The sequence below is a fragment of the Coregonus clupeaformis genome, chromosome 10 (genome assembly GCF_020615455.1).
Source record: "Coregonus clupeaformis isolate EN_2021a chromosome 10, ASM2061545v1, whole genome shotgun sequence".
Taxonomy (NCBI): domain Eukaryota; kingdom Metazoa; phylum Chordata; class Actinopteri; order Salmoniformes; family Salmonidae; genus Coregonus; species Coregonus clupeaformis.
In genome coordinates this window covers 53,241,292-53,267,900 of record NC_059201.1, presented here as the reverse complement: position 1 = coordinate 53,267,900, position 26,609 = coordinate 53,241,292, and the positions used below count along the sequence as shown (strand labels likewise).

Genomic DNA, 26,609 nt, shown 5'->3' with positions numbered 1-26,609 from the left:
AATGTTGTAAACAGAGTGCCCCATGGTGGCAGTGTTGTTATGGTATGGGCAGGCATAAGCTACAGACAACGAACACGTTGGCAATTTGAATGCACAGAGATACCGTGATGAGGTCCTGAGGCCCATTTCCGTGCCATTTATCAGCAAGGATCTGTACACAATTCCTGGAAGCTGAAAATGTCCCAGTTCTTCCATGGCCTGCATACTCACCAGACATGTCACCATTGAGCATGTTTGGGATGCTCTGGATCTATGTGTGCGACAGCGTGTTCCAGTTCCCTCCAGTTCCCTCCAATATCCAGCAACTTCACACTGCCATTGAAGAGGAGTGGGACAACATTCCACAGGCCACAATCAATAGCCTGATCAACTCTATGCGAAGGAGATGTGTCACGCTGCATGAGGCAAATGGTGGTCACACCAGATACTGACAGTTTTTTTTATCCACAACCGTTCCTTTTTTTCTAAGGTATCTGTGACCAACAGATGCATATCTGTATTCCCAGTCATGTGAAATCCATAGATTAGGGCTTAATTTATTTATTTCAATTGACTGATTTCCTTATATGAACTGTAATTTAGTAAAATATTTGAAATTGTTGCATGTTGTGTTTATATTTTTGTTCAGTATAATTTGTCCAATGACAGCAAACGCTACTGACTTCAATTAACTTGCGCTCAAGCAGATGCCTATGTCTGGAGATCACAGTATCGTTCTGTTGAATACTGAGTGTGGTTAGCTCATTCTTCCTGGAAACAGTGGCACAGCCATAACAGTTTGACATGCATGGATAATGGGATGTGTGTCTTGTGTAATTTCCATAATGATCAGAGATTCTATTCTACCTTTTCTTTTGCTTCCATTTGGCAACATTTCATTTCCGTAGCGAGAGAATTTCCCAAACTTTCTTTGACAAACTCTTGTTGATGAATCGTCTTGACTGGCAATGGCAAACACATTGAGCTGGGTGGTAATGCTGCAACTTTAATTCCACAGGTCTCTCTCTTTGCAACTGTGTCTGGGTGTATTATAGCTGGGGTGCAGCTTACTGACTCTAAATTGCTACAGATGTAGGATCTTAATTTGCCTAGTATTGTCGCAGCACAGTAATCCTGCAGCATCAGGATTTGAACATGTAGTCCATGATGTTGCTTGATCTGTGTTTAGGCTATTAGCTGTCCACAATTAGGCTACATAAAAAGTGCAATGCTGTTAATTTAACCATGTGTTAGTGTGGGTTTTCAGTTAATTTATGTACAGTGTAAATCATGAAGCGATGCAGGAAAGACTCAGCAACAAATTTGTGATCAAATTAATTAATTTTACTTCCGGCTCTCCCAAATCTCATTACAGTGGAAAGTAAAGGGATTGTTTCAGCTTTGATTTTCACCTAAAAAGGCCACGCTCCCCTTTTCTCTCACTCTTTAGCCGCTAATCGCCTCAAGGATGGGTCGTTCGGTGTAAATGGAGGAGGGCGGATCGCGGTTATCCTGAGGTAGCTTCGAAAGACAATGCCAAAACAATACATTACCAGGTTAACGTGTGAAGACACCACCCTGCACTATCAACCTGAGAAATGCATAAACTGGGGGCGTTGTGATAATGTATTGAACGGTTTATGGGGTAACTGGAAGAATCATTCATGCAATCTTTAGTCAAACTATCATTGGTGTTTTTATTGGGCCTTGGAGACACCCGGACACCTGGATGTGGTGGCTTTGACTCACAAGACAAATATGTTACTAACTGCTCTTCCTGCCCATTTTTTGTAGATATTATTATTATTTTCTGTGTGTGTGCTCCTAATGATTCCTTTCAGGACATTCATGGTGCCACATTGAAAAATGACAACCTTTAGGGGTGGTTTTCTCTACACAGCTGATCAGTGATACCTCCGTTGTAACTAGCTCTGCTTAACTTCATTTTAAAAGAGCTTGATATCGTTACGAAGCTTAGAATATCCTCTTTTCAATAGTAGGTTATATAGAGCTTCAGAAAGTATTCATACAATTAGACCTATTCCACATTTTGTTGTGTTACAGCCATAAATTCAAAATGGATTAAATAGATTGTTTCTCACCAATTTTCACACAATACCCCTAATGACAGTGAAAACATGTTTTTAGAAATGTTAGCACAGTTGTTGAAAATAAGTATTAATTTTTTCATTTCACTTCACCAATTTGGACTATTTTGTGTATGTCCATTACATGAAATCCAAATAAAAATCAATTTAAATTACAGGTTGTAATGCAACAAAATAGGAAAAACGCCAAGGGGAATTAATACTTTTGCAAGGCACTGTATATATATTTGGACACATATTTAATCCCATTCATTTGTATGGGATACCTTCAGACTAGTCCCGTGACACTTGTTGGGGGCATCTTTCTATAGAGTGGTCATTTTAGTTAGTAGGCCAAACAGTTCGGACACTACAGACGTTTTCGTGTAAAGACCGATTTTCAGGATGTCTCCTGGTCTGACAAACAGCGCTGTAGCTCTGCCACTTTCCACAGCAGATGCGGAGGGGTAACATAGGTGGATGCAGTGTATTGAGTCGCGGATATATCTAGCTTAAACTGAAGGATTTTGAAGGGGATTTTTTTATTATGTTAATTAGATTGACGCACAGGTGCATTATTAGACTCTTAAGGAATAATGGCTGTGATAGGAGAAAACTGAGCATGGATCAACGAAATTGTAGTTACTCCACAATACTAACCTAATTAACAGAGTGAAAAGAGGGAAGCCTGTATAAAAATATATAGTGCATTCGGAAAGTATTCAGACCCCTTGACTTTTTCCACATTTTGTTACGTTACCTTATTCTAAAATTGATTAAATAGTTTTTTTCCCTCATCAATCTACACACAATATACCATAATGACAAAGCAAAACCAGAATTTTAGAAATGTTTGCACATTTATTAAACATAAAAAACTTGAATATAACATTTACATAAGTATTCAGACCCTTTACTCAGTACTTTGTTGAAGCACCTTTGGCAATAATTACAGCCTCGAGTCTTCTTGGGTATGACGCTACAAGCTTGGCACACCTGTATTTGGGGAGTTTCTCCCATTCTTCTCTGCAGATCTTCTCAAGCTCTGTCAGGTTGGATGGGGAGCGTTGCTCTACAGCTATTTTCAGGTCTCTCCAGATATGTTCGATCTGGTTCAAGTCCAGGCTCTGGCTAAGCCACGCAAGGACATTCAGAGACTTGTCCCATAAATTATTCCTGCGTTGTCATGGCTGTGTGCTTAGGGTCATTGTCCTATTGGAAGGGGAACCTTCGTCTCAGTCTGAGGTCCTGAGCACTCTGGAGCAGGTTTTCATCAAGGGTCTCTCTGTACTTGGCTCCGTTCATCTTTCCCTCGATCCTGACTAGTCTCCCAGTCCCTGCCACTGTAAGAAACAATCCCACAGCATGATGCTGCCACCACCATGCTTCACCGTAGGGATGGTGCCATGTTTCCTCCAGACGTGACGCTTGGCATTCAGGCCAAAGAGTTCAATCTTGGTTTCTTCAGACCAGAGAATCTTGTTTCTTATGGTCTGAGAGTCTTTGGGTGCCTTTTGGCAAACTCCAAATGGGCCTTTTACTGAGGAGTGGCTTTCGTCTGGCCACTCTACCATAAAGGCCTGATTGGTGGAGTGCTGCAGAGATCGTTGTCCTTTTGGAAGGTTCTCCCATCACCATGGTGCCTCAACACAATCCTGTCTCGGAGCTCTATGGACAATTCCTTGACCTTATGGCTTGGTTGTTGCTCTGACATAAACTTTCAACTATCGGACCTTATATACACAGGTGCGTGCCTTTCCAAGTCATGTCCAATCAATTGAATTTACCACACGTGGACTCAAATCAAGTTGTAGAAAAATCTCAAGGATGATCAATGGAAACAGGATGCACCTGAGCTCAATTTTGAGTCTCATAGCGAAAGGTCTGAATACTTATGTAATAAGGTATTTCTGTTTTGTATTTTTTATAAATTTGCAAAACTTTCAAAAAAACGGTTTTCACTTTGTCAATATGGGGTATTGTGTGTAGATTGATGAGAAAAAATGTTTTCATCCATTTTAGAATAAGTCTGTGACGTAACAAAATGTGGAAAAAGTAAAGTGGTCTGAATACTTTCCGAAGGCAATGTATATTCCAAAACACGCATCCTGTTTGCAACAAGGCACTTAGGTAATACTGCAAAAAGTGTGGCAAAGCAATTGTATGTCGTAAGTCACGACTTCACAGGAGAAGCATTTGAACGTTTATTTTTGTTTTTTAAGCAACATGTTTTTTCATGTGCCTTAATAGCAAACTTGTATGCCATCTGTAAATACGAATAAAGTTGTTAAATTAGTTGGTTTAGGCACATAAAAAGACCGGAACCTTCCCGCTAGCCATGATAGGCTGAGATAATGAATGGGCTGGACAATCCGAAAGATGAGTTTCGGATTGGTCTGCCGTGTATGACGCTTCTGTCTATAAAATGAGCTGCTCGTTAATCCTTTCTGCTACTGTTTTTTCGAAAGATTTTAAAGATATAACGTTAACCATGGAGAACTGCAAATGTGTTGCTAATTTTCTCAATAACATTGCTGCCCTAAATTTATCAGGTGCTATCGACAAAGGTCAGTGGGAAAAGGTTGTGATTGACTACTTTCAGGAGGATGACGGTACAATGCTGACTCTTCCTGACTCTGAAAATGAATCAGACGATGAGGAAATCCCTGATTTAGGTAAAAACATTTTCATTGAAGAAGTCTTCTGATGACAGTGATGGGGAAGAAACGGCGATCAACAGTGTTGTTGTCACGGAAGAAGTTGACCGAGTTTTGAAATCTTTGGAATGTCGGGTAGAAGCAGAGTATATAAGGAGATGAATACAATTCTGGCGTTTGATTCAAATGCAGAGGGAGTCGAAAAGAGAACACAGAAGGCTGTTGCATAAAACACCTGTCTCCGGATTACATCTTCAAACTAAGGGCAACCATGGCATCCGTGAAAGAGAGTGAGAAAGATCTGATGACTCTTATGGCATTGCACATGGTCAGTGTGATCCAGAGTGACTTGACACAACGGGCCAAGCAAGCTGTACAAACAAAACGGAAACAACACAGGATGTCTTATTTAATGAAAGGGGTTGCAGTCTGCCGTGAAGCGTTCATCCATGTATACGGGTAAGAGTCTAGCTACAGTTAAAGATATTATACAGTACCAGTCAAAAGTTTGGACACACCTACTCATTCGAAGGGTTTTTCTTTATTTTTACTATTTTTTATATTGTAGAATAATAGTGAAGACATCAAAACTATGAAATAACACATATGGAATCATGTAGTAACCAGAAAAGTGTTAAACACATCAAAATATATGTTATATTTGAGATTCTTCAAAGTAGCCACCCTTTGCCTTGATGACAGCTTTGCACACTCTTGGCATTCTCTCATCCAGCTTCATGAGGTAGTCACCTGGAATGCATTTCAATTAACAGGTGTGCCTTGTTAAAAGTTAATTTGTGGAATTTCTTTCCTTAGTGCGTTTGAGCCAATCAGTTGTGTTGTGACAAGGTAGGGGTGGTATACAGAAGATAGCCCTATTTGGTAAAAGACCAAATCCATATTATGGCAAGACAGCTCAAATAAGCAAAGAGAAACTACAGTCCATCATTACTTTAAGACACAAAGGTCAGTCAATCCGGAAAATTTCAATAACTTTGAACGTTTCTTCAAGTGCTGTCACAAAAACCATCAAGCGATATGATGAAACTGGCTCTCATGAGGACTGCCACAGGAAAGGAAGACCCAGAGTTACCTCTGCTGCAGAGGATAAGTTCATTAGAGTTACCAGCCTCAGAAATTGCAGCCCAAATAAATGCTTCACAGAGTTCAAGGAACATACACACCTCAATGTAACACCCTGGCTCTGGGACTCTATATGTTGAGCCAGGGTGTGTTCTTTCTATGTGGTGTATTTCTATGTTGGGAGTTCTAGTTTGTTTATTTTTATGTTGGCCTGAGTGACTCCCAATCAGAGGCAACGAGTGTCAGCTGTGGCTGGTTGTCTCTGATTGGGAGCCATATTTAAACTGTCTGTTTTTCCCTTTGTGTTGGTGGGTTCTTGTTCCGTGTTGGTCTATGTTACCTAGGACGTTACGAGTCGTTTGTTGTTTTTGTTTACTGTCCGTGTTTATCGCTAATGATAAATAAACATGTTCATTCATCACGCTGCGCCTTGGTCCTCCTCTGTATACGACGATCGTGACAGAAGAACCCACCCTACAAGGACCAAGCAGCGTGTCCAAGAGCAGGCAGACTGGACATGGGAGGAAGCGCCGGGAAAGGAGATGGAGAGGTTGGCGATGGCCCAGGTGGGCAAATCGTGGTCCTGGGAGGACATGCTCGGGGGCAAAGGGCCATGGGCTAGGTTTAAGGCCCTGGCGAGAGAGGAGCAGCGGCGTCAGCAGTGTCATCGTCGGTCGGACGATGGGCGGCTGGGCAGCAGGAGGCTGCCACAGGGCGATTTGGAGAGGAGGCCACCGGGTTTGGGGGGCCAGAAGGCAGTTTGGCGGAGCCTGGATGGAGAGCAGAGCCAACTCCCCGTACTCAGGCATGGCAGCATGAGACTGGTCAGGTTCCGGGGTATGCGGAGCTGCGTACTGTGCCACGAGTGGTCCGGCATAGTCCGGTACGTCCTGTGCGAGCACCCCGCACGTGTTGTGCGAAGGTGGGCATGCAGCCAGGACGGAGTGTGCCGGCTCAGCGCTCGTGGCCTCCAGTGCCTCTCCTCGGTCCCGGATATCCTGCGCCAGTGTCACGTGCTGTTATGCCAGTACGGGTACACAGCCCTGTACGTCCTGTGCTGATGCCTCACACAGAGTGTGTGAAGGTAGGCATTCAGCCAGGACGGGTTGTGGCAGCTCTTCACTCCAGGTCTCCTATCCGTCTCCACAGCCCGGCCCGGCCTGTCCCTGCTCCACGCACCAAGCCTACGGTGTGCGTCGCCAGCCCGGTCCGGCCTGTCCCTGCTCCTCGCACCAAGCCTACGGTGTGCGTCGCCAGCCCGGTCCGGCCTGTCCCGGCTCCTCGCACCAAGCCTACGGTGTGCGTCGCCAGCCCGGTCCGGCCTGTTCCTACTCCACGCACCAAGCCAGGGGTGTGCATCGTCAGCCCGGTCCGGCCTGTCCCTGCTCCTCGCACCAAGCCTACGGTGTGCTCCGCCAGCCCGGTCCGGCCTGTTCCTACTCACGCACCAAGCCAGGGGTGCGCATCGTCAGCCCGGTCCGGCCCGTTCCTACTCCACGCACCAAGCCAGGGGTGCGAGTCGTCAGCCCGGTTCGGCCCGTTCCTACTCCACGCACCAAGCCAGGGGTGCGAGTCGCCAGCCCGTCCGCCCGTTCCGGCTCCACGCACCAAGACAGGGGTGCGCGTCGTCAGTCCAGCACAACCCGTGCCTGGGTCACCGGTGCCTGGTAGGGTACCGGTCAACTGCTCCACTACGGAGCTGAAGCTAACCGCTCCTGCTACGTCCCAGTTCAGCTCCAGCCAGCGGGGCCAGACCGGACCAGGGGCGCTATGGGGGGTTTATTGGAGGGTGGTGGGCAAGGCCGGAGCCAGAACCGCCGCCGAGGAGGAATGCCCACCCAGCCCTCCCCTGTTTTGCTCTAGTTGAGGCGCGGTCGCAGTCCGCGCCTTTAGGGGGTACTGTAACACCCTGGCTCTGGGACTCTGTATGTTGAGCCAGGGTGTGTTCTTTCTATGTGGTGTATTTCTATGTTGGGAGTTCTAGTTTGTTTATTTCTATGTTGGCCTGAGTGACTCCCAATCAGAGGCAACGAGTGTCAGCTGTGGCTGGTTGTCTCTGATTGGGAGCCATATTTAAACTGTCTGTTTTTCCCTTTGTGTTGGTGGGTTCTTGTTCCGTGTTGGTCTATGTTACCTAGGACGTTACGAGTCGTTTGTTGTTTTTGTTTACTGTCCGTGTTTATCGCTAATGATAAATAAACATGTTCGTTCATCACGCTGCGCCTTGGTCCTCCTCTGTATAAGACGATCGTGACACTCAACATCAACTTTTCAGAGGAGACTGTGTGTATCAGGCCTTCATGGTCAAATTGCTGCAAAGAAACCACTACTAAAGGACACTAATAAGAAGAAGAGACTTGCTTGGGCCAAGAAACACGAGCAATGGACAATAGACCTGTGGAAATCTGTCCTTTGTTCTGATGAGTCCAAATTTGAGATTTTTGGTTCCAACCGGCGTGTCTTTGTGAGACGCAGAGTAGGTGAACGGATGATCTCCACATGTGTGGTTCCCACCGTGAAGCATGGAGAAGGAGGTGTGATGGTGTGGGGTTGCTTTTCTGGTGACACTGTCTGTGATTTATTTAGAATTCAAGGCACACTTAACCAGCATGTCTACCACAGCATTCTGCAGCTATACGCCATCCCATCTGGTTTGCGCTTAGTGGGACTATCATTTGTTTTTCAACAGGACAATGACCCAACACACCTCCAGGCTGTCTAAGGGTTATTTGACCAAGAAGGAGAGTGATGGAGTGCTGCATCAGATGACCTGGCCTCCACAATCACCCGACCTCAATCAAATTGAGATGGTTTGGGATGAGTTGGACCGCAGAGCGAAGGAAAAGCAGCCAACAAGTGCTCAGCATATGTGGGAACTCTTTCAAGACTGTTGGAAAAGCATTCCAGGTGAAGCTGGTTGAGAGAATGCCAAGAGTGTGCAAAGCTGTCATCAAGGCAAAGGGTGGCTACTTTGAAGAATCTAAAATATAAAATGTATTTGTTTAACAGTTTTTAGGTTACTACACCTGTTGTATTCGGCGCATGTGACAAATACAATTTGATTTGATTAGATTTTTACATGATTCCATATGTGTTATTTCATAGTTTTGATATTGTCACTATTATTCTACAATGTAGAAAATAGTAAAAATAAAGAAAAACCCTTGATTGTGTAGGTGGGGCGGCACACAATTGGCCCAGCGTCGTCCAGGGTAGGGGAGGGAATGGCCAGCTGGGATGTAGCTCAGTTGGTAGAGCATGGCGTTTGCAATGCCAGGGTTGTGGGTTCGATTCCCACGGGGGGGGCAGTATGAAAAAAATAATATATATAAAATAATGTATGCACTCACTAACTGTAAGTCGCTCTGGATAAGAGCGTCTGCTAAAATGTAAGTGTAAGTTTATGTTGTTATTCAGCACTGTCAACACTTTTATAAGCCATAAAATGTGTGTTATCCCCTACTTCGACTCACACTACAACCAGCACTACAGCTGCAATGAATGAGTATAGCAAAGTGTTTCGATAACCTTGCGTTGTTATTATCAAGGAATATTTCACTTTCTCTGGTCATAGGAGTATTATAATGCTCACTCAGTTGTGCCTCACAAGTAACACAACAAATGATCTATTACCAGTGTGAAATACACTGCTCAAAAAAATTAAGGGAACACTAAAATAACACATCCTAGATCTGAATTAATGAAATCATCTTATTAAATACTTTTTTCTTTACATAGTTGAATGTGCTGACAACAAAATCACACAAAAATTATCAATTGAAATCCAATTTATCAACCCATGGAGGTCTGGATTTGGAGTCACCCTCGAAATTAAAGTGGAAAACCACACTACAGGCTGATCCAACTTTGATGTAATGTCCTTAAAACAAGTCAAAATGAGGCTCAGTAGTGTGTGTGGCCTCCACGTGCCTGTATGACCTCCCTACAACGCCTGGGCATGCTCCTGATGAGGTGGCGGATGGTCTCCTGAGGGATCTCCTCCCAGACCTGGACTAAAGCATCCGCCAACTCCTGGACAGACTGTGGTGCAACATGGCGTTGGTGGATGGAGCGAGACATGATGTCCCAGATGTGCTCAATTGGATTCAGGTCTGGGGAACGGGCGGGCCAGTCCATAGCATCAATGCCTTCCTCTTGCAGGAACTGCTGACACACTCCAGCCACATGAGGTCTAGCATTGTCTTGCATTAGGAGGAACCCAGGGCCAACCGCACCAGCATATGGTCTCACAAGGGGTCTGAGGATCTCATCTCGGTACCTAATGGCAGTCAGGCTACCTCTGGCGAGCACATGGAGGGCTGTGCGGCCCCCCAAAGAAATGCCACCCCACACCATGACTGACCCACCGCCAAACCGGTCATGCTGGAGGATGTTGCAGGCAGCAGAACGTTCTCCACGGGCGTCTCCAGACTCTGTCACGTCTGTCACATGTGCTCAGTGTGAACCTGCTTTCATCTGTGAAGAGCACAGGGCGCCAGTGGCGAATTTGCCAATCTTGGTGTTCTCTGGCAAATGCCAAACGTCCTGCACGGTGTTGGGCTGTAAGCACAACCCCCACCTGTGGACGTCGGGCCCTCATAACACCCTCATGGAGTCTGTTTCTGACCATTTGAGCAGACACATGCACATTTGTGGCCTGCTGGAGGTCATTTTGCCGGGCTCTGGCAGTGCTCCTCCTGCTCCTCCTTGCACAAAGGCAGAGGTAGCAGTCCTGCTGCTGGGTTGTTGCCCTCCTCCACGTCTCCTGATGTACTGGCCTGTCTCCTGGTAGCGCCTCCATGCTCTGGACACTACGCTGACAGACACAGCAAACCTTCTTGCCACAGCTCGCATTGATGTGCCATCCTGGATGAGCTGCACTACCTGAGCCACTTGTGTGGGTTGTAGACTCCGTCTCATGCTACGACTAGAGTGAAAGCACTGCCAGCATTCAAAAGTGACCAAAACATCAGCCAGGAAGCATAGCAAAAACAGTCCTTTATTGGGGGTGTCTTGCTAATTGCCTATAATTTCCACCTGTTGTCTATTCCATTTGCACAACAGCATGTGGAATGTATTGTCAATCAGTGTTGCTTCCTAAGTGGACAGTTTGATTTCACAGAAGTGTGATTGACTTGGAGTTACATTGTGTTGTTTAAGTGTTCCCTTTATTTTTTTGAGCAGTGTATCATTTCAAAATGGTTTGAGAAGAACAACATTGGCAGGGCAATTCAAGCATAGCCAATATGCGGTGATAATGTATTGGGCCCTATAGCCAACTGCACAAACCTAATTGTTACAGAACTGTCTTTAATAGGTTAATGTTGGATAGGCTTTTTTTTTTTACAATCTGAGCGGTAGATCTTGCTTTTGGACTCAGAATGATCTTGACTCAGAAAAGGTTGGTGACTACTGTCTTAATGTGTTATGTATTATTATGAAAAAAAAGGCTATTTAGTTGTCTGCTACAAGAAATGCTCACTGGTACCCTAGTTTATAGAAAGACCCATATATAATGTACATTTTTATTTGGCTTTTAATAACAGCTATTATTATATGATTATCCGAAGGTAGCACACGTCACTGCTGGAGTGCTAGAGGCTAATCCAAAATGTAAAAGGTAGAAACTGCAGTATAAATCTTGCATTCCCAAAATGACAGTTTGCCAGGCTGAAAAAGCATAATAGTAATATTGAGTAAAGATTAGTCAAGCAGCTAATTTGCTGTCCTTGGGTCGGCCTCCCCTTGGGCCATGAAGAGTATGAGCACAGTCTGCATCAAACCCCCCCCAGACAAACAAACACACACTGTAGCCCTCTCCTTGTCAACTGGGACAAGCCATTGCCCCCACAATGCAGTGACCATGACCAAAAAGAGCCTCCCGAAGGCCAGCCCCGTTATTGCACTGGGGACACTACTTCCTGATCAGATGTATCAACTTTTATATCCCCTCCATCTCCTCCATTATGGACATTTAATTATCCTTGTGTCCCTGTCGCACGCCGTACAGATTGCAGCCTCCGAGGATAAACTTCTCTCTAGGTCAGTGTGTGTGTATGTGTCAGGGAGGCTAGATGCACCAAGCCAGCACCACAGGCAATAAAGCTTACCCCCTAAAACAGAAACCACCTCCTTGCTCGCGTCAATCAATAGACCAGTGCAAAAATCTTATCAATAACAGGAAGGTGAAACATTTGTAATAAGAATTACTAATCTGTCTGTTTAATGCAAAACGCATAGGACTAAGGGATTTTTCCAACTTTTCCAAATACAGCCCTGTTTATCCTCTTATGAAATATTCGAAAGAGGAAAAACCGTGTCTCGATGTGACAGGAGGGCGAATGTCAACAGGAAGTAATGGGCTTTGAGGTCACCATTGTATGGGTACTGTGTGTTTTTATGACAGGTATATTAGACTGTATGGAAAATAGCTTTTAGTGCATCATGTCCTCATGAACAATAGATTAAAACTCCCAGTCCGGGGTCATTCAAGATTCCCAGGCAGTCTCCCTCTGGTAATCTGCCTGGCCGGCCTTAAAATCCCTCATTAAGATGAATGATTGACAGTGCAGGGTCAGATTTCAAAGATGTTGGGTATATTTGTGGTTCCCTGTGGATTTCCTTGTGATTTATCAGCATTGGACTGTCTGTGTTTTTCAGTAATCCCAATTATTTCCCAGGCTCATCCTTGTAAATGCTTTCTTTGATTCTTTCTTTGATTCTGAAATGTTTCTAAAAAGTAATCCAATATTCCTTTTGGCCTGAATGAATTTTGTTCATTTAAGAATTTGTAAAGCTCCCACTGAGAGTGAGTCAGTGCAATGATTTTGGCAGTTTATTTTTAAATATTTTTTTAATCTTTCTGTTATGTGGGCAGCTTGTCTCTCCCTTTTCTGTTTCCCTTCCTCCTTGTTTTGTCCCCTCTTTGTCTGTTGTATCTGTATGTGTGTTTGTCCCCATTATGTTGGTGCGTCTGCCGGTGTGTGTCTGGAGTGGATCGGGGGGCGTGCTCAGGATCTGCCTCTCCTGTGCAGCTGCGGGTTGTTTCCAGTGATTCCTGCCTACGCAGCTGCATCCTATTCTCTCATCAACCTGCACTACTAATTCCTGGGCATGGCTCTCCACCGGCACCAGATCGTTGTTCTTACTAGAGCGTTCAGACATACCTCCCAACCTGCCTGCCTGCCTTCCTGCCTGCCTGCCTGCCTGCCTCAGCCTCTCCTTCCTCCAGAGCCGACTAGCCCACTCTGTTCCTTTTCTTCAGTTGTTTTTGGACTAAGACAAATTGAACTTTTATTTAAAATAATTTTTGTTTCTTCCACTCCCTTAGTCGTGTTTTGTTTCTCTGAGTGCTGGGTTTAACCATAGCTTAACAGAACGATCTGGCCATGGATCCAACAGAGAAACAGCACGAGGCAAACAAAGACAGCTTCCAACAAGCTATCCAGGCTCAAGGAACGTTGCTAGGACAGCATGACCAATTGATTCGGACTCTTTTGGAAAATAATCATCAACTGCTGAACCAGGTGACTCAGTTAACAACACAAGTCTCTAAATTGTCTGTTATCAGTTCTCCATCTCTCTCTGACCCCCAGTTTGATGCACCCCAAGTTGTTTCCTCGGACATTATGCAGGCTTCGTTCCATCGGGAACCCCCTGTCACGTCGCCTGAACCGTTCAATGGAGAATTGGACAAGTGCCGGGATTTTTGCTTCAGTGTGACTTGATTTTTCGGCAGAGACCACTGTCGTTTTCTACTGATTCCTCTAAGGTACATTATGTTCTGGGGCTGTTAAGAGGGGAGAGCTCTGGTTTGGGCTGAGGCTGTGTGCTCAAATCAAACTTTGACTGGATTGACTTTTGCTGATTTTTCTGCTAAATTGAAGACTGTTTTTGACCATCCTGACCATGTGGGTAATTCCTCCAAGATACTTTTTAATTTGAGGCAGGGTTCTAACAGTGTGGCTGAGTACTCTATTGAGTTCTGGACTTTGGCAGCGGACTCCAAGTGGAACAATGTGGCACTTCAAGGATCATTTCTAAACGGTTTGAATGAAGCCATTAAGGATGAACTGGCTGCTCATGACGAGCCACATGATTTACATTCTCTCGTTTCCCTGTCCATTAAGCTAGACAACCGGTTGCGGGAGAGGCGTCGGGAGAGAGGCGGTCGGCCACATCTAGGAGGACGAGTTCCCCAGCCTTCAACCACTCGAGTCTCGCCTCCCCGGAGCCGGCAGCTTCTTGTTCCTGATCCCATCCCGAGCACAGAGGAGGAACCAATGTAAGTGGGTCGAGCTCGACTACCTCCAGCAGAGCGGCAACGGCGTCTCCAGGCGGGTGAGTGCCTGTACTGTGGAGACGCCACACACATTCTGGCTACATGCCCTAAGCGACCAAAAGACAAGGCTCGCTTGTAACGGCGGGTCTACTTGCGAGCCCAGAGTTAGATCCTGAACCCATCATTCCCCGATTACAAGTACCTGTAACCTTACGTTTCCAGAGTAATTCCCTGCCACTCTCAGCTCTCATAGACTCAGGTGCAGAAGACAACTTTATTAGCCACCAGTTCGTTACACAAGCTCGTATCCCCGTGGAGCCACTACCTACCCCCATTTGAGTCACAGCCCTTGATGGGCGCCTCCTCGCGGAGATAACTCATCAAACCACTCCCGTTTCCCTAGTGATTTCTGGCAATCATTGTGAAAGCATTCAGTTAAGAGTTATGTCTGGCTCAGCTACCCCCCTAATCCTTGGCTTCCCCTGGTTGGCTTTTCACAACCCACAAATTGATTGGACACGTCACACCATTCTCAGTTGGAGCACTAACTGCCATTCAGAGTGCCTTAGGTCAGCGGTTCCCCCCACTAAGTGTAACCCAACTCATCCCTCAGCTCCTCCCGATCTGTCATCTGTCCCCAAAGAATACCATGACTTAGCTGAGGTTTTCAGTAAGGACAAGGCTCTGTCTCTACCACCACATAGGCCTTATGATTGCCCTATTGAACTGCTTCCTGGTGCTCCCTTGCCCTCTAGTCGCTTATACAATCTGTCCCGACCGGAAAGAGAGGCAATGGAGCAGTATATTGGTGATTCTCTGGCCTCGGGCATAATCCGTCCCTCGTCGTCTCCTTTGGGTGCAGGTTTCATTTTTGTTGAAAAGAAAGACAAGTCGTTACACCCCTGTATCGATTTCAGGGGTTTAAACAACATAACTGTTAAAAACAAGTATCCCCTTCCACTCATCAACTCAGCTTTTGAACCTCTGCATGGCGCCACAGTTTTCTCCAAGCTCGACCTCAGGAACGCTTATCACCTTGTCAGAATCCGAAAGGGAGATGAGTGGAAAACCGCTTTCAACACTCCACTGGGGCATTTTGAGTATTTGGTCATGCCCTTTGGGCTCTCAAACGCCCCTGCTGTATTCCAAGCCATGGTGAACGATGTTCTTAGGGATTTTTGAACCGTTTTGTCTTTGTATACCTGGATGATATTCTTGTTTTTTCCAAGTCACCCGAGGAGCATGAGTCACACGTCCGTCAAGTCCTTCAACGGCACTTGGAGAATAAGCTGTACGTCAAAGCCGAAAAGTGTGAGTTCCACAAACAGTCTACATCGTTCCTTGGTTTCATCATTGAGAGCGGGCAGGTGAAGGCGGACCCCGAGAAGATCCGGGCAGTGACGGAATGGCCCACACCCACCACCCGTAAGCAACTTCAACGATTTTTGGGCTTTGCTAACTTCTACCGTAGATTCATTAAGGGTTTTAGTAAAGTGGTGGCACCCCTTACTAGACTCACATCCCCAAAAGTCCCTTTTCTGTGGTCCCCTGAGGCGGAGCAGGCGGTAGGGGTTTTGAAGGAACTGTTTTCCACCTCCCCCGTGTTGATACACCCCAATACCTCTCTGCAGTTTATTGTGGAGGTGGACGCGTCTGACTCAGGTGTGGGAGCAGTCCTCTCCCAGCGCTCCCCCACTGACCAAAAGCTTCACCCCTGTGCTTTTTTCTCCAAGAAATTGTCACCCACAGAACGGAATTACGACGTTGGAAACCGGGAACTGCTGGCGGTCAAGCTAGCACTGGAAGAATGGCGGCACTGGCTGGATGAAAAAAAAATAATATTGTAAAGTGGTTATCCCACTGGCTATAGGGTGAATGCACCAATTTGTAAGTCGCTCTGGATAAGAGCGTCTGCTAAATGACGTAAATGTAATGTAAATGTCTGGACAGACCACAAAAACTTGGCTTACATCCAAGCCACTAAGAGACTCAACTCACGCCAAGCCAGATGGGCCCTGTTTTTTAGTAGGTTTAACTTTATTCTAACATACAGACCGGGGTCAAGAAATGTTAAACCAGATGCTTTGTCCCGCCAGTTTGCTGACCCTTCGGAGACCAGCGAGCCTGAGGCAGTCCTACCTTCCTCATGCGTCGTGGCGGCAGTACAGTGGGAGATCGAGTCTCTTGTGAAGACTGCACTTGCCACGGACCCGGGACCGGGTGATGGACCTCCCAACCTACTCTTTGTTCCCGAGACGGTCCGGTCTCAGGTGTTGCAGTGGATTCACACCTCCCGTTTTGCTGGTCACCCTGGGATGAGACGCACGTTGACGCTGCTTAAGAGACATTTTTGGTGGCCTTCAATGGAAACTGACGTTCGAGCTTTTGTGGCAGCCTGTTCAACCTGTGCTCGGGGCAAATCCTCCCATCAGTCCCCTTCGGGGCTGCTGCTACCCCTCCCAGTTCCCAGCCGTCCCTGGTCCCACATAGCCATGGATTTTGTCACCGGCCTACCCAAGTCTGAAGGTAATGATACTATACTTACCATTGTGGACAGATTCTCTAAATCTGTTCACTATATAGCATTACCAAAATTACCGTCTGCCAGTGAGACAGCGGACCTCCTAGTCCAACATGTATTCCGTCCCCATGGAATACCTGTGGACATCGTATCTGATAGAGGCCCACAGTTTACTTCCCCGTGTTTGGAAGGTTTTCTGTTCTGCTTTGGGTGCTTCCGTTAGTCTGTCCTCAGGGTTTCATCCCCAGACCAACGGTCAAACAGAAAGAGCCAATCAAGACCTCGAAGCAACCCTTCGTTGTGTGGCTGCTCAACATCCATCATCCTGGGCCAAACATCTGCCTTGGATAGAGTACGCCCACAACTCCCTCACCACCTCTGCCACCGGCCTTTCACCCTTCGAAGTAACCATGGGTTATCAACCCCCTCTGTTTCCTGCTCAGGAGAAGGAATTGGCTGTTCCTTCGGTTCAGGAGAACCTCCGCCGCTGCCAGAGAGTGTGGAGCGACGCTCGGGAAGCGTTAGCTTCGGACCACCGACAGGAACAAGACGACAGCGGATAGGAGCAGGACTCCCGCACCTGTGTTTCATCCTGGTCAAGAAGTTTGGCTGTCATCAAAGAACGTACCTCTTCGTACCAAATCACGCAAGCTGTCTCCTCTGTACCTGGGTCCGTTTGTGGTGGAGTCCATCGTTAACCCCGCTGCGGTTCGTTTGAAGTTGCCTTCAGCCATGAAGATACACCCTACTTTCCACGTCTCCCAACTGAAACCTGTGTCCTCCAGCCTTTTGTGTCCGCCGGCAGATCCACCTCCACCTGTTCGCCTCATTGACGACCATCCGGCCTACACCGTCAGTAGGCTCCTGGACTCTCGGAGGCGGGGTAGGGTTCTCCAATACCTAGTCGATTGGGAAGGTTATGGACCAGAGGAGAGGTCTTGTGTCCCTAAGCGTTTTGTGTTGGATCCTCAGCTGATCACGGACTTCCATCACGACAACCCTGACAGGCCTGGTGGGTCGCCAGGTGGCGACCATTGAGGGGGGGGTACTGTTATGTGGGCAGCTTGTCTCTCCCTTTTCTGTTTCCCTTCCTCCTTGTTTTGTCCCCTCTTTATCTGTATGTGTGTTTGTCCCCATTATGTTGGTGCGTCTGCCGGTGTGTGTCTGGAGTGGATCGGGGGGCGTGCTCAGGATCTGCCTCTCCTGTGCAGCTGCGGGTTGTTTCCAGTGATTCCTGCCTACGCAGCTGCATCCTATTCTCTCATCAACCTGCACTACTAATTCCTGGGCATGGCTCTCCACCGGCGCCAGATCGTTGTTCTTACTAGAGCGTTCAGACATACCTCCCAACCTGCCTGCCTGCCTGCCTGCCTCAGCCTCTCCTTCCTCCGGCGCCGACTAGCCCACTCTGTTCCTTTTCTTCAGTTGTTTTTGGACTAAGACAAATTGAACTTTTATTTAAAATAATTTTTGTTTCTTCCACTCCCTTAGTCGTGTTTTGTTTCTCTGAGTGCTGGGTTTAACCATAGCTTAACACTTTCAGGCCAGAGAAATTGAATTCCCGGCAGGCCATGCACTCTTAGAAAAAAGGGTTCCAAAAGGGCCCTTTTTTGTTCCAGGTAGATCCTTTTTGGTTCCAAGTAGAACTCTTTTGGTTTAAGAGTGTAGTCCCAGTGGGATTAAGAGCAAATACAGTGCTGACATAGCCATTTAAAACATTTTTTCCTAAATGTTCTCCTATGGGGACAGCCGAAGAGCCCTTTTAGGTTCTAGATAGCACCTTTTTTTCTAACAGTGTAGTCCCACTCCAAAAGTAATTAAAAATACACTTTCTGTTCACTCCCAAATACATTATAATATAGATTATATAAATATAGTACACACAGCATTACATGCTTGCGAAGCTTCAGCTCTTCAGTAGGCCTATGCAAGCACTAGGTCACGCCACACTCCATTGCCTGGGTTTCTTTTTTACTGATGTTTTACTGCTCTGAGAGTAGGGACAGGGGACATTGATGCTCCCTGCTAGGTGACTTTTTAAGAAGTGTGACTCGCCACTGAGTTTCAATGGTCTTTGGTCCCCCTGGAGGTTATCTAAATGTAGGAATGGACTATAGAGTTAGTATAATTACTCTGGCGATTCTTGCAAATGTGTGTTTGTGTACATCAAATAAAATAAAATGTATTGGTCACATACACATGGTTAGCAGATGTTATTGCGAGTGTAGCGAAATGCTTGTGCTTCTAGTTCCGACAATGCAGTAATATCTAGCAAGTAATATCTAACAGTTCCACTACAAATATCTAATACACACAAATCTAAGTGGAATAAGAATATATAAATATATGGATGAGCAATGTCATTGTCAGAGCGGCATAGGCTAAGATGCAATAGATAGTATAGAATACAGTATATACATATGAGACGAGTAATGCACGATATGTAAACATTATTAAAGTGGCATTATTAAAGTGACTAGTGTTCCATTTATTAAAGTGGCCAGTGATTTTCAAGTCTGTATATAGGCAGCAGCGCCTCTGTGCTAGTGATGGCTGTTTAAGAGTCTGATGGCCTTGAGATAGAAGCTGTTTTTCAGTCTCTCGGTCCCAGCTTTGATGCACCTGTACTGACCTCGCTTTCTTGATGATAGCGGGGTGAACAGGCAGTGGCTCGGGTGGTAGTTGTCCTTGATTATCTTTTTGGCCTTCCTGTGACATCGGGCGCTGTAAGTGTCCTGGAGGGCAAATAGTTTGCCCCCGGTGATGTGTTGTGCAGACCGCACCACCCTCTGGAGAGCCCAGTGATTTTGGGCGGTGCAGTTGCCATACCAGGCGGTGATACAGCCCGACAGGATGCTCTCAATTGTGCATCTGTAAAAGTTTGTGAGGGTTTTAGGTGACAGGCCAAATTTCTTCAGCCTCCTGAGGCTGTTGCGCCTTCTTCACCACACTGTCTGTGTGGGTGGACCATTTCAGTTTGTCAATGATATGTACGCTGAGGAACTTAAAACGTTCCACCTTCTCCACTGCTGTCCCGTCGATGTGGATAGTGGGGTACTCCCTCTGCTGTTTCCTGAAGTCCACTATCATCTCCTTTGTTTTGTTGACGTTGAGTGAGAGGTTATTTTCCTGACACCACACTCCGAGAGCCCTCACCTCCTCCCTGTAGGCTGTCTCATCGTTGTTGGTAATCAAGCCTACTACTGTTGTGATGTCTGCAAACTTGATGAGTGAGTTGGACGAGTGCATGGCTATGCAGTCATGGGTGAACAGGGAGTGCAGGAGGGGGCTGAGCACACACCCTTGTGGGGCCCCAGTGTTGAGGATCAGTGAAGTGGAGATGTTGTTTCCTACCTTCACCACCTGGTGGTGGCCCGTCAGGGACCCAATTGCACATGGCGGGGTTGAGACCCAGGGCCTAAAGCTTAATGATGAGCTTGGAGGGTACTATGGTGTTGAATGCTGAGCTATAGTCAATGAACACCATTCTTACAGTTGAAGTTGGTCATTCAAACTCATTTTTCAACCACTCCACACATTTCTTGTTAACAAACTATAGTTTTGGCAAGTCGGTTAAGACATCTACTTTGTGCATGACACAAGTAATTTTTCCAACAATTGTTTACAGACAGATTATTTCACTTACAATTCACTGTATCACAATTCCAGTGGGTCAGAAGTTTTCATACACTAAGTTGACTGTGCCTTTAAACAGCTTGGAAAATTCCAGAAAATTCCAGAAGATTCTGATAGGCTAATTGACATCATTTGAGTCAATTGGAGGTATACCTATGGATGTATTTCAAGGCCTACCTTCAAACTCATTGCCTCGTTGCTTGACATCATGGGAAAAATCTAAAGAAATCAGCCAAGACCTCAGAAAAGAAATTGTAGACCTCCACAAGTCTGGTTCATCCTTGGGAGCAATTTCCAAACGCCTGAAGGTACCACGTTCATCTGTACTAACAATAGTACGCAAGTATAAACACCATGGGACCACGCAGCCGTCATACCGCTCAGGAAGGAGACGCATTCGGTCTCCTAGAGATTAATGTACTTTGGTGCAAAAAGTGCAAATCAATCCCAGAACAACAGCAAAGGACCTTGTGACGATACTGGAGGAACCAGGTACAGAAGTCTCTATATCCACAGTAAAACAAGTCCTATATTGACATAACCTTGCCACTCGGCAAGGAAGAAGCCACTGCTCCAAAACCGCCATAAAAAAGTCAGACTACAGTTTGCTACTGCACATGGGGACAAAGATCGTACTTTTTGGAGAAATGTCCTCTGGTCTGATGAAACAAAAATATAACTGTTTGGCCATAATGACCATCGATATGTTTGGAGGAAAAAGAGTGGGCTTGCAAGCCGAAGAAAACCATCCCAACCGTGAAGCACGGGGGTGGCAGCATCCTGCTATGGGGGTGCTTTGCTGCAGGAGTGCACTAGTGGACTTCACAAAATAGATAGCATCATGAGGAAGGAAAATTATGTGGATATATTGAAGCAACTTCTCAAGATATCAGTCAGGAAGTAAAGCTTGGTCGCAAATGGGTCTTCCAAATGGACAATGACCCCAAGCATACTTCCAAAGTTATGGCAAAATGCCTTAAGGACTACAAAGTCAAGGTATTGGAGTGGCCATCACAAAGCCCTGACCTCAATCCTATAGAAAATGTGTGGGCAGAACTGAAAAAGCGTGTGCGAGCAAGGAGGCTTACAAATCTGACTCAGTTACTCCAGCTCTGTCAGGAGGCATGGGCCAAAATTCACCCAACTTATTGTGGGAAGCTTGTGGAAGGCTACCCGAAAAGTTTGACCCAAGTTAAACAATTTAAAAGCAATGCTACCAAATACGAATTGAGTGTATGTAAACTTCTGACCCACTGGGAATGTGATGAAAGAAATAAAATATGAAATAAATCATTCTCTCTACTATTATTCTGACATTTCACATTCTTAAAATAAAGTGGTGATCCTAACTGGCCTAAGACAGGGAATTTTTACTAGGATTAAATGTCAGGAATTGTGAAAAACAGAGTTTAAAAGTATTTGGCTAAGGTGTATGTAAACTTCCGACTTCAATTGTAGGTATTCCTCTTGTCCAGTAGCATGTGTATGTGTGTGCACGCGCATGCATGAGTGTCTCTCTCTCTGTGTGTGTGTGTGTGTCCGTCCGCCTGTGCATGCTGGGAATTGAACTGCACTGACCACAATGGAATGGAGAGCACACCTTTTTTATTTATTTATTTTACCTTTATTTAACTAGGCAAGTCAGTTAAGAACAAATTCTTATTTACAATGACGGCCTACACCGGCCAAACCCGGACGACGCTGAGCCAATTGTGCGCCGCCCTATGGGACTCCCAATCACGGCCGCTTGTGATACAGCCTGGAATCGAACCAGGGGGTCTGTAGTGACGCCTCAAGCACTGTGATGCAGAGCCTTAGACCGCTGCGCCACTCGGAAGCCCAACCTCAGGAGAATGAGGCTTTTATTGCTTGTCACACTGTCACACCAACATTTTCACACAGATGGCTAGATGCCTCTGTACACACAGTTCAGGCTGACAGCTCAGGGAAGCCTATATTTTTGTGAGGGGGGAGGTTGGGCTGGAAATGAAGGTGACATTTTTGTAAATGTGACAAGTCTTGGCAGATTTGAAATCTGTAAGCGGGAAGTCAACCCACTATGTATGATGATGTCATATTACTGAGTGTACCTTTGAAACATTTTGGTGTGTGTGTGTCTCCACAGGAGTCCCTGCAGACCTATGCCTTCTTGGTGTTTGTGGTGGTGTGTGTGCTGGGTGCTGTGTACCTCTACTTCGTTCTGCCCGAGACCAAAAACAAGACCTTTGTGGACATTAGCCAGAGCTTCGCCAAAATCAATAAGGTTCCGTTGGATGACAAGGAAATGGAGGACGAACTTGCTATCAAGGCTGGGTCAAAGGAAGTGGAAGAAAATGGACAAGTCATCGACGTTGAGATGGAGAGTTCGTTTTGAATCAAAGAAAAGCCATCAGGCGTCAGTTTACTGTTGTACATACTGTATTTTGCTTCACTGAAGTGAAATGTAATTTCTAAGATAACGTTTTTCTGCTGGGTGAGTATTTTTTTGTATGAAATTATTTTTCAATACATTTTTAAAGCTGTCTTACCGAGAGAAAAAATACAGTTATTGCAAATCTTTGGCCAATTTGCCGCAAATTTGCAGCAAGCTCATATTTTCACATGCAAATTAGTTTTGTGGCAAACTGTTACAGCAAATTTGCGGTGACTTGTGAACTTCTGGCTAACAATTCTGCGAAACTTGTGGCGAACATTCTACTGTTTGCTGCAGATTTGCTGCAAACTCATTATGAATATGCATATTAGATCAGGTTTTTGGTTACTTTGTGTATTAACATTGAAATATCGTATCTACATAAACCAAATCACACATAACGTTAAATGAACATGCTTCTCACAGTGAAAACTAAACTAAACATACTAAATGTGCTAAATATACTAAACCACATATATTCAATATCTTAATAAATAAAATTAAATCCAATACAACTTGAAATCATCAGCATGCTAATGAAGAAAAGAGCAAAGACTGAATATTTCTTACTTTTTATGTAGCTACAACATTTACATGAGAAAAATGTGGGTACCGCTTTACATTCTAGCTCGGTAATAATATGTATTTACTCGGCAATTAGCGAGTAATTACCATTAGTTAACATGAATAGTTACCATGTTGTTTCCTCCCAATCCTTTCCTAATATCCCAACCAGCCCATGGTTGTTATCTGGAAACAGAGAAGGTAATTTGTATGTAATAACACCTAATCTGTGCTGGAAAATGCATAATTACCCGTTTCTCTTTAGTTATACCATTATATCCCTTCCCCATAAAGTGACACAAAATTCCTATGACATGTCAAACAAAGCCCAGTTCACAATCAGATTAATTGACAAAAAAGATATGCACAAGATATGACTGATGATGAATATCACAATTCAGTGACATGTATTTGATACCATTGCACCCATTCCGCTCCAGCCATTACCACGAGCCCGTCCTCCCCAATGAAGGTGCCACCAACCTCCTGCAGTCTACTTGCTGAGAAGAGGTTGCTAAGTTAGCTATTTACAGCACGAGTGATCCGGTGTATTTTTATTAATTTTTTTGCACATAAATGTTCATGTACATTTCAAAAATCCTTTCCTAATGTTGTTGTGATATTAGCAAACTAGAGGGTATGAGATAGTATTGTATAAAAATAGTTTTATAGCTACTGTCAGACACAATTTCTAGGTTGGCTAGCTATTTAGCTAGCTATCTAGGCTAGCTTTATGGGCTAGCTAACCTTAGCTACCAGCAGGGTGTTTTTACTTTATACTTTATTGCATTTCAGGTGGAGAGTGGGAACATGCACGAGGCATCCGGACAAACAAAGTGCCGGCCAATCATAGACCCGTGCAGTGCACAGCATTTAAGATATTTTTGTATATACCTTCTGGGCGCGTTTCTATGCTTAGACAACATAGGCTATACGGACACGCCTGGTGCCCAAATTGATGATGTATGTCACGCAGCTGAGAGCTGAGTGTAGAGACGAATGGATACGGTTCAGTCAGTGTTCCTGATGAGCCCTTCCCAGCTAGTTTATGCTGTTTAGTTGGCAACAACAGCAGCATGGCGCTAGTTAGAACTTGCAAAAGAAAGTGATGTTTATTTTGATGGGCGAGGGTGTGATGCGTGTGATAGAAGGAGTCAGGCGCAGGAGAGTAATACGCATCCAAATAGTTTATTCCGTCGATAAACAGTTGCGCAAGCATGCGACAACAAAACTCAGGCACAGGGGAAAAATCTACCCTGGCAACAACAAGGTAAGGGTAGCTCAACCGAGCTACAGACACAGCTCACTACAAACAATCACCCACACAGACAAGGAAGCAGAGGGAACACTTATACAATGACTAATTGGGGATAAGGACCAGGTGTGTGTGATTAATTAGACAAGACAAGTGGAGTGATGATAAATGGATCGGCAGCAGCTAGTAAGCCGGTGACGACGAACGGCGAAACCTGCCCGAACAAGGAGGGGAGGCAGCCTCGGCGGAAGTCGTGACAGTACCCCCCATTGACACACGGAACCAGCAGCGCGCCGACCCCGGCCTCGGGGATGGCCAGAAGGACGCGGAGCAGGGTCGAGCCGGATGGCGACGGTGGAAATCCCGTAACATGGAGGAATCGAGGATATCCCTCACCGGAAACCAGCACCATTCCTACGGACCGTACCCCATTCCCCCCCCACTCCACGAGGTACTGAAGGCCCCCCACCCGATGCCTCGAATCCAGGATGGAACGGACAGAGTACGCCGGGGCCCCCTCGATGTCCAGAGGAGGTGGAGAGACCTCCCGCACCTCAGACTCCTGGAGCGGACCAGCTACCACCGGCCTGAGGAGAGACACATGAAACGAGGGGTTAATATGCTAATCAGGGGGAAGTAATAACCTATAAGTGATCTCGTTGACTCTCCTCAGGACTTTGAACAGCCCCACAAACCGCGGGCTCAGCTTCCGGCAGGGCAGGCGGAGGGGCAGATTCCGGGTCGAGAGCCAGACCCGATCCCCCGGTACAAAGACGGGGGCCTCACTGCGGTGGCGGTCAGCGTTGGCCTTCTGACGACGCACGGCGTGTTGGAGGTGAACGTGGGCAGCATCCCACGTCTCCTCCGTACGCCGAAACCAGTCATCCACCGCAGGAGCCTCGGTCTGGCTCTGGTGCCACAGTGCCAGAACTGGTTGGTAACCTAGAATACACTGGAAAGGCGTTAGGTTAGTGGAGGAGTGGCGGAGAGAGTTCTGGGCATATTCTGCCCATGGTAAGAACACCGACCACTCCCCCGGCCGGTCCTGGCAGTAGGACCGCAGGAACCTACCCACGTCCTGATTTACCCGTTCCACCTGCCCATTACTCTCGGGGTGGAACCCAGAGGTCAGGCTGACCGAGACCCCCAGACGTTCCATGAACGCCTTTCAGAACTTGGACGTGAACTGGGGACCTCGGTCAGACACTATATCCTCTGGTACCCCGTAGTGTTGGAAGACGTGTGTAAACTGGGCCTCCGCAGTTTGCAGATCCGTGGGGAGACCGGGCAGAGCAAGGAGGCGGCAGGCTTTAGAAAAGCGGTCCACAACAACCAGGATGGTGGTGTTTCCTTGGGAGAGGGGAAGATCAGTTAGAAAATCAACACTTAGGTGAGACCATGGTCGTTGTGGAACTGGTAAAGGTTGCACCAGCTGGGAGGTGCCTAGGTGCCTTACTCTGGGCGCACACTGAGCAGGAGGAGACATACACCCTCACGTCCTTAGCCAAGGTAGGCCACCAGTATTTTCTGGTCATGCAGCGCACTGTATGGCCGATACCTGGGTGACCAGAGGAGGGTGACGTGTGTGCCCAGTAGATCAGATGATCACAGATAAGAGCAGGCACGTACTGTAGCCCATCTGGACACTGAGGTGGAGAGGGATCCGTACGTAATGCCTGCTCTCTATCCGCGTCCATCGCCCATACTACCGGCGCCACAATGCACATATGGCCCACCTGGCCTGGCTAGGATTCAGCCTCCTCGCTGCCTGGATGTACTCCAGGTTACGGTGGTCCGTCCAGATGAGGAAAGGGTGTTTTGCCCCCTCGAGCCAATGCCTCCATACGGTCAAGGCTCGGACAACAGCCAACAGCTCCCGATCACCAAAGCCGAAAATAACGCACAGGGGCGGAGCTTGGGTGGCGTACCCGAGCGTTGAGACAGGACAGCTCATATCCCAACCTCGGACACATCCACATCCACTACGAACGGTAGTGCTGAATCGGGGTGGGCCAGTACTGGGGCTGAGGTAAACAGACCCCGCAGTTTGCTGAAGGCCAGCCTCAGCAGACCAGCGGAGCCGGGACGGCCCACCCTTCAACAGAGAGGTAATGGGAGCTGCAACCTTGCCAA

At 46.4% G+C, this 26,609-nt stretch overlaps 1 protein-coding gene across 1 annotated transcript in view; it reads left to right on the top strand.

The window, feature by feature from the left end:
- Nucleotides 1-23,172, top strand: part of LOC121575516 (solute carrier family 2, facilitated glucose transporter member 9) — a 182,208-nt gene extending 159,036 nt beyond the window's left edge. The window contains exon 11 of the mRNA XM_045223329.1: nucleotides 22,370-23,172. Coding sequence (XP_045079264.1) covers nucleotides 22,370-22,618 — 249 coding nt within the window. The 3' untranslated portion in view covers nucleotides 22,619-23,172. The remainder of the gene's footprint in view (nucleotides 1-22,369) is intronic.
- Nucleotides 23,173-26,609: the final 3,437 nt, after the last annotated feature.